General features: G+C 36.2%; 1 protein-coding gene across 1 annotated transcript in view; it reads left to right on the top strand.

Moving 5' to 3' along the window:
* Positions 1-565: 565 nt before the first annotated feature.
* Positions 566-9,395, top strand: part of LOC106465717 (putative polypeptide N-acetylgalactosaminyltransferase 9) — a 49,998-nt gene continuing 41,168 nt past the window's right edge. The window contains exons 1-2 of the mRNA XM_022393635.1: positions 566-754; positions 7,870-8,528. Coding sequence (XP_022249343.1) covers positions 7,978-8,528 — 551 coding nt within the window. The 5' untranslated portion in view covers positions 566-754; positions 7,870-7,977. The remainder of the gene's footprint in view (positions 755-7,869; positions 8,529-9,395) is intronic.

The raw sequence follows: 9,395 nt of genomic DNA, 5'->3' as shown, positions 1-9,395 counted from the left end.
ATTGGGCCCCATGGGTATGAAAAGCTTTAAATACCGACTGATATCCCTAAGCCTAACCTGGTGAGTGAGTTTGTTTTTTAGCGCAAAAATATACAATTGGGCCCCGTGGGTATGAACCCCGGCATTTATCGTTATAAACCCGCAAGCTTACCACTAAGCCACCAAGGGGCAATATACTGACGCAATCAAATATTTATAATTATATTTAGTAACTTATATTACGTAATCTAATGTTCTATTATAAATATGAGTATATTAGGCCTACCAACGTAAGACTATCTCTTTATTCATAAGTACACATCTTCAGGTTCTTTACTTTCGTGATGCGTTTGCTAATCAAGTCAAATTAGCTGTAACTTTTTATACTTTCTGCAGTTTACGGTTTTGAGTGAAGCAATAAATTAACCGAAAACGAACCGTGCACTAAGGTTTTGGACACGAACCGGTGATTTTTAACGCTTGGGTACAACACTGTTTCATTCCCGCTCGTAATTCGGGTCATCGCGCGTGGGCTGACGGGAACACTTTGCTATGCAGCTGGCAAGCGATGGACTCCTGACAGTCGTTCGCTGCACGTGGTGGATGCTGCTTCTACGAATCAGACTGTAATAGTGCGGGGAACTGATTCACACTGTTTGATACGAACCTTTTATAAGAAAAGTTCCTTCAAGTTGAGTTGATTATTTTAAAAACTTTCGATGGTAAGAAGATAGATAATGAGACATGTGGTATCTCTAACGAAATGTTGGGATCGGTAAGTTTACTTTTTGATGTTTCCTCTTTAACAACGTGGACCGTTTGAATTCCCATAGTAGTGAGAGTAGGACGTGATTTAGTGGCTAGCGTGCCGAGCTACAGATCGAAAGGTCCAAGGTTCGCGTCGCAATGCTGCATAACACACCCCACACTTTGTGCTGTGGAGGAGTTATAGTCGTGACAGTTAGTCTTTCTGTTAGGTTAGGAGTAGCCGTGCGGGCGCTACCTTTCCACTGATTAGTAGTTCAAAATTAGGGACTCCTATACTTTAACCCCTATGGTTGTCTTGGCCTAGCCGTCTAGCCCAATATATTTAGTTAGGGAGATATGATTGCAGGTTAAACATACAGTTGGCTTCTCTACTTTTAGATGTATCGCTTCAGGAAAAATTAAAAAGTAGTTATTCTAATCCTTTGTTTTCAATGTATTTAAGTGGTCCTTTGATAAACCTCGTTAGTGAACTTGTAACAGTTGTAGAAATACTAGTCATTTAAGGAGGTTAATTGTTGTTTATGAGCACTATGTTTAATCTTGTCTATATCTGTGAGCAAAAATTAGAAATTAATATACAAGAACCCGGTTATTTCTTCGGGACTAGGTAATCCATCATGGTTTATAGATGGGAATCACAAGTACCTAGAAGAAATGATTGGTCAAGCACTAACCAGCGGATAATTAGAAATACCTATACCACATAGTTCGGCCTGGCTGATTTGTGAGAGTTTAGAACAGGGGTAATAACCCTTGCATCATTATCCACTCGAGGTGCACTCTACCACGGCTCTGGTGATAATTAGAAATGCCTTTATGCCTCTTTGAGAATACACACGAGCTGGAAATTTTATGTAGAGATATATCTAAGTTTTCTGTCGCACAGATACTCTCTGCCATCGAGTGTCCCACTTATTTCAGGCTGACCTCCTTTCCACACTTTGACATTCATTTCCTTTGCCACGTGCTGCACGTTTTTCGCGCCCAATATTCTAGTTTTGGTCCCTATTTTATGTAACGATAGGTGTTTAATGAAAGTGATAAATCATTATGTACACCGTTGTAACTAATGTGATAAAATACTTTAAATATTGTGTACAGGAACCGCGCAAGCAAGAAGTTGAAGGGAAGTTTGCTCCCGCGCCTGTAGCAATGTTCAAGACAAAATAAGACACAAGACAAAAAATCACAAAAAAATTTACAAAGTAATTTCTAATGTTAAGCAGTGAAAAATGCGGCTGTATATTCCCGCCATATCTAGTGAATTATTTCACTAACTGACAAATAACACGGACACGAACTATTGTTTTCTATTTACTTCAGTAACGACATCCAGGGGCTCCAACTTATTCCATTAATGAGACTCTAGAACTGTTACTGACTGTGTATTGTAGGCATATGTTATTTGTCTTAGCACAAAGTTACACACTGGGCTATCTACGCTCTGGCCACGGCAGGGAATCGAACCCCGGGTTTTAGCGTTTTAAGTTCGTAAACTTGCCGCTAACTTGGGGGGGGGGGGCTACATCTTTAAGAAAAATTTACAATCTTTCGTCCGTAACTCTTTAAGAATCAATCAATGAGTGATTACTTTTTTAATGTATGTTCCTTACACTCTTTCATTCTCTAAATATTAACTTCGTATCAGAGTTTTTATATTAAATATATAAGCACCTAACATAAAATAGTCATTAAATATATAAGCACCTAACACAAAATATTCATTAAATATATAAACACCTAACACAAAATATTCCAGTAATTTGTAAAAAATAACAAAAACAAAACACTAACACGTTTTCTTAAGTTTTATCTTTTTTCTAAACCGTTTTCGTATAGATGTAGCTTAAAAGTTAACGGTGGGTTCTGTTGACTAACTGCCTTTTCGTCTATTATGGTGCTTCTCAATCCTTTCCAATATCATTCACCCCCTATAAATTTTTCACTCACCCTAGTTCGATAAAAAAAAGTACCAAATTAAAATGCAGATTTTTTTATTATAACTTAAATATACATCAAACTACAACTAGAATGAATACAGATGTTTCGCTATCACTAACTGTTAGATAGGCCTAATTTACTTAATCTTTTTGATGCAATCTTTGTCACAGCAAGGTGTTGTGATAATAAACACAACCAGATGTCGAAAGCTCGTTTTAGGAATGAAGACAAGACAGAGTGTTTTACTATACATGATACGCATGAAAAATATGTTATTAAATTTGTTTTCAAACGATCGTTTAGAAAGGGATCCAAACCAGAGAGTATAATTGATAATACTCGTTCACCCTGATTCTGATCTCATTAACCCCTGGGTGAAACATTCACGCAGTTGAGAAGCACTGCTTTAGTATATCAACTCAAGATTAGGAAGGGCTATCAGCAGATAGCCCTTGTGTAACTTTGCTCTAAAATTCTTACTTCGCTGTCGAACCACAGTATGAGGTGTGATCTAACATCCAAATATTATCAGTGACACTTCGAGCATTATATTTAAATTGTAATATTTCTGAACAGCCTTATTGCAATATTTCACAAAGCACCCCTTTATGGCCCTTTGGCGGCTCAAGAGAAAGCATAAGAACTCAGAACCTTTAAAAAAAAACGGGTTCGATACCCAAGGTGGGCACAGCGTAGATAGCCCATTTTGTAGCTTCTCGCTTAAGTGCAAACAAACACTTTACGTCTCTTTAACAACCTGACATAGTTATCTTCTCCACAAACACACACAAAAAAAACTTAACAAAAAAGACATGCTATTAATTTTAATGATGTCATTCCTTTCTATTTTCTTACGAGTTTCCGGTAAGTAGAACGAATAACATTAATACAGTCACTTGTTAGGCAAAGCTGCCGATGAGTCCTATTGTTCAATACTAGACTTTTTTCTCATTATTTAATCTCATCAGGATAGCTAGGCTGTGATATATAATATCATAGTTGGAACGTTATTTACAACATACGTTTATAAGACATCACGTATAATTTAGTATATCGCCTAAACTAGCAAAACATGCTGGTTTTGTAAGAGCTGGCTAAGTTCTCTTGGATTATTCTTTAAAAAGGAAGAATTCAAAGTCCAATCTATTTAATGATAGCGAAGGCGTTTTATTACTCTTACCAAAAGTTCTACAAGTTCCGAGTTAACTAACGATAGGCTTAACTTTACAAATATCGTCTCAATAGAGATTTATCTTACTGACTTTATAGAACGTATGATACTTCTCGTATCTTTAGTCGGTTGTTGAAAAAGTTGATCTGACTTGAGTTTGTATAACCTTTCCCGCTTTTTTTCAAGAATATTCTAGTCTTTAAGCCTTACCCTTCACATATCGTTAAAACTCACTCTGGCCAAAAACAATACAAATATTTAAACTAACAGAAATGATAAAACTAGTAATGAGTATGACATTACACCAAAATAAGACTGATAACGATTTAAACAACACTATTATTTTCTGGTCAAATAAAGCAGTGAAATATACTCAAAGTGTGGTTCGAGGGCAGGTCCGAAATGCAAGTTACTGACGTGCAACGCCATGACGGAGGCTATTATTTCTAAGAAATTTTAGTTTGTTTGCGGTGGTAAGCGAAAGCGGGTGGGATAGGTGGTACGTACATGAGTCTTTTGTCCCCACCCCCATATAATCATAAATTATACCATGAATTAATATGTAATATTATTACGTTTTTCTAAGGACTCTCTGTATAATCATAAATTACACTATGAATTATTGTATAATATTATTAAGTTTTCTGAAAACTCTTCGTATAATCATAAATTACACCATGAATTATTGTATAATATTATTAAGTTTTCTGAAAACTCTTCGTATAATCATAAATTACACTATTAATTATTGTATAATATTATTAAGTTTTCTGAAAACTCTTCGTATAATCATAAATTACACTATTAATTATTGTGTGTAATATTAAGGTTTTCTAAGAAATCATCATAAGAGCCCTTTTTTATATGACCATAAGTTACTCCAAGATTTTATTTTATTTATTAAATCTAAATATAGTGTTCATTTCTTGTTGCGAGATAAGTATTAAGATAAAGATATTAACTTATACGCACTGTTACTTTCTAACGTTAGCTTTCTTTAAGTTGAGATTTATAGCTGCGCCAAAACTTTGTGTTAAGGTATCAAATAAAATGTGGGGTGGCTCCTTCCAGTTTGTTTGGAGAAATATAAGACATTATCAAACATTTATGATCATTTTAATTTCTTTTTTTACTTTTAGTTTGTTTTTGGAATTTCGCGCAAAGTTACACGAGAGCTGTCTGCGCTAGCCGTCCCTAATTTAGCAGTTTAAGACTAGAGGGAAGGCAGCTAGTCATCACTACCCACCGCCAACTCTTTTACCAACGAATAATGGGATTGACCGTCACATTGTAACGCCCCCACGGCTGTTTGATGTGACGGGGATTCGAACCCGCGACCCGCAGATTCCGAGTCGAGCGCACTAACCACCTGGCCATGCCGGGCCCTTTACTTTTAGTGCGAGCATCGTTTAACTTCGGGACTCCTCTTGTTTCTAATATTCACCCTGTTTAGTACATTTTAATAACAATCTTAATGAAATCCTATGTGATGTGTAATTTATTTCCGCCTTTTCTTTTAGAGTAGAAATTAAATGTTATCTCGATATCTTTAAAGTTAATTCTATTGTTAAATAACGTTGCCGTTCAATACTTTTAATACACTACAAAAACCTTAGTTAAAACAGTTTTATCTATGATAGAAGAATGCCTGTTAATTGCTAAGATCAGGGTGGTCTTGTATGTCCATTGGAGGAACAGTGGTAAGTTTACGAACTTACAACGCTAAAATCCGGGGTTCGATTTCCCGCTGTGGACACAGCAAATAGCCTAGTGTGGTTTTGCTGTAAAAAAAAACAATGTTTGTAGACTCAGTTGTTTGGTTTGTTTATTTAATTTCGTGCACAATTAGTCGAGGGCTATCTGCTTCCCTAACGTAGAAGTGAAAGACTACAGGTAAGGTATCTATCTATCTAGCAACACCATCCACCTCAGTTCTTGGGCTGCTCTAATCGAATAGTGGAATTGACCGTCACATTATAACACCCCCACAACTGAAAAGAAGGCAGACAAGTTTTGTAAATATGCGAAAGTTGTTAAATAATGAGTTATGACCTGTAGTTTCTTCATGTGCTAAGTGACAGGGTACACCAAAATTCTACTCAGACTTACCACTCACTATACGTGGTTTCTGAATTATAAACTTCTTTCAATATAAGGGCCAGCTACTGCCACACTTTTGCTCATGCCTCTTATAAAAGTACACGTGTAGTGACGTCACTTACATTGGCATAAGTAAGCTTGATTTAAAACCCAGAATCTATGAGTATGTAAGGAAAGAAACCATGGGTCATAACATATCAGTTAACAACTTTATCGCCATTACAGGCCTAGAAATTCTTAATACAGAAAACTTTCCAATTGCAAAGGGACAAACAGACCTTGGTCAGCTCCAGCCATTCATAGATGGATATTTAAACCCAAGATCTTATCTTATGACATTTGTGGTATTATATAATTATTTGCGTCAAAGAGAACGATATTTTGGAACCTTTTTTTTTTCGTCTTTTCGCTGTCTATATTTGATATTCTAGAAATAACTGTTTTTTTTCTTTACAGTTTTTTAGTTTACTGGTCAAGTTTAAATTACCCCATATTTAAAACCTCGTGTTTTGTACCTGTGAATTTGTATGACGTATTTTTATACCTGATTATGTCCATAGACATAAGTATTATGACAGAGTTCTTACTCGTATTTCATATGCTTGGTTCTATGATTTATTACTCGTGAAAGTTCTTCTCACTTTACACAGACTTCGTAAGGCCTAATGGAACAAGCGTGTGCAACGTGCAAGAAATACAGCTCAAGCATGTGTGTGTGAATAATTTAAGCTATATATATTTAGCACTGTGCCATGGCTTTTGTATCTGTATTCTACAGTCTCAACAGGCATAAGGCAGTTTACCACACTATCTCAGACGATTAAACGAGCTGTATGGCAAAGTAAAAAAAATCACGACGAAGAATTTTAACAGCGTGTACATTCCAATTGGTAACTTTTTTTTAATGTTTTTTTTTCATCTTACCACAACTTTAAAAGCCTCTAATAAATGTGTTATGCTTCTTTAGGCGACATCTACTTAGAATCTTTTATTTCGTGTATTTTTTATTGTTATAATAACAACAAGAGGGAATACTTAATAGCCGCGGCTGTAATTAGATCGCAAATCGGTCAAGAGATGGAGCTATGAGCTAAAAGTTTGTACTTGAAAAACGAAACAAAAATAAAAAACTCGGAGGTATCCTATGAGCCGTTATGCCGCGGCTAATTGGTTGAAAGAAACAAAATGTTACGTAATGTCGGTAACGTTAACTTGAAGTATTTCCACAGTACAAACGATTAGGGATATCTCCTAAATTGAATAAATTTAAAACTGATTTAAAAGGACGATGGCGCGTTTCTGTACCTCGTGTGATATTCGTACGTGTTTTAGAACAAAAAATGGTGAAAGGGCTAGTTTATATCATGAACATCATGTTTCGTCACGCTCTTACGTCATCATCAGATTAGAGTAAAAAAAGCGCGAAATAGCGTGAGGTAATATCTATATTTTCTTTTCTCGGATGACAAGCTAGTGGTTATTGACGTCATCATATACTTTTAAAAGTGGTATTTCTGGTGACGTCATCATATACTTTTAAAAGTGGTATTTCTGGTATGATCTTATCTAAAGCCACAAATATCTTGTATATACCTAAGTAGAAAAGTATTTCAATATTTTAGTTTGCGTTAAAACCATTCGATTTATTAAGCTCTTTTACTCCTTCAAAGTGTAAGTTTATATAAAATAATCAGCCACTGGCACACATCATTTGTGTCCGTGTTGGCTCAGCGTAAAGGTTAGGTTAAAAATCGAGTTTCTATACTCGCAGTGGACAGATGATAACCCATTGTGTAGCTTTGTGCTTAACAAGCAGGTTATTTGTTATTACTTGCCCCGATTTTCACACGATAGCCCGTTGAAAAGACCACCGAAATTTGTGCATGTTTTACGGTATTTTATGTTTGCAGGAGTTTCAACTCTACTCTTGGAAGAAAGATGAGTAACTGTTGTCAGCATGATTCGACTGTCATCGTGAAGAATAGCTAGACAATAATCGTCGTTCCCGTTTCCACAACATGGTGGTGTTGCTAAGACGACGTAGCCTGTTTCTGAAGGTGGTGGTTTTGGTGCCCCTCACGTGGTTCGTAGTGACTCTCTTCTTGGCTTATAATGATCGAGCACACAGAAACAAAGATCTAAGTCTTCGAAACGAACCTATAGAACGTAATGATGATGAAGATGAAAATAGTGATGTAGCTGATCCAGGAGTTAAAAACCGACTTCAAAAGGATGATGTCCTCCCTGCTAACGCCAATGTAAACTTGATCCGCCATAATAGTCTCGAGGTACGAAGTGAAATAAACGATGTCATCAAGCCCTCTAACGGTAAACATAAATACCATAGTAAGCAGAATGAACCGGAAGAGGGCGCAATGGGACTTGGTGTACTTCCTGCACCTCGTGATCCTGAAGGTCCTGGTGAGTTAGGGCGACCAGTTAAGTTCGATAACTTAACCAAAGAACAAAATAAATTGGTCAAACAAGGATGGGATAGCAATGCTTTCAATCAGTATGTGAGTGACCTGATTTCATTACATCGAAGCCTTCCTGACGTGAGAGATAAAGAGTAAGTATATGGAATTTTCTAATTATTTAATTATTTAATTATTCAACATAACGGCTGCTAGTATGCGATACTTTTATATATATAACGATTATGGACATTTGAATGAATTTGTTTGTAATTGACTAGTAAAATATTAAATGAACTAATATGAAACGTATCTAACACTACCCATGAGCCTCTCATAACTGACTTATTTTGTAAAAACTTTCTACTATTTGGCACCACCAGGAACATAAAGTGTCATAAAATTATTCAATGCAAATTTTATTTCATATTTCAGGCCTTTGCTAAGGTTTCCCGGTGGATCAGCGGTAAGTTTGCAAACTTACAACCTTGAAATCCGAGATTAGATTCCCCATTTTGGACAGAGTGCAGATAGCCCATTAGGTACTTTTACATTACAAAATAAGAACCACAATCGTTGTTAAACTACAGAGCTGCGAGTTGGTCCTTTGATAAAGCACTGGAGCTGGAGATCCGGTTTCGAACCCGTGTCATACCACTAAATATTCTCCTCACACAATTTAAGATACGGGTGCGTAATAGAGTGACATTCACTCGATTAGTGTGGAGCGATAGGGTGATCTGACTGGCTCTAACTTCTCCGTAGTTCAAAACTAGAGATGGTAATAAATGCCCTTAGTAGTTCTGTCGTAAAAATAATACAATTAAACTGAAAGCGTTTTTTACGAATTTTAATCTATAGTCCCTAGGTGATGAGTTACTGTAGAAGAGTAGAACTATTCCTTGTCTGTAGAACGGTAGAACTGTTCCTTGTCTGAACTACTGTAGAACAGTAGAACTGTTCCTTGTCTGAACTACTGTAGAACAGTAGAACTGTTCCCTGGTCTGAACTACTGTAGAACG

The sequence above is a fragment of the Limulus polyphemus genome, unplaced genomic scaffold, assembly GCF_000517525.1.
Source record: "Limulus polyphemus unplaced genomic scaffold, Limulus_polyphemus-2.1.2 Scaffold2028, whole genome shotgun sequence".
NCBI lineage: Eukaryota > Metazoa > Arthropoda > Merostomata > Xiphosura > Limulidae > Limulus > Limulus polyphemus.
Note: the sequence above shows the minus strand (reverse complement) of the source record. Positions and strands in the feature narration are given on the sequence as shown.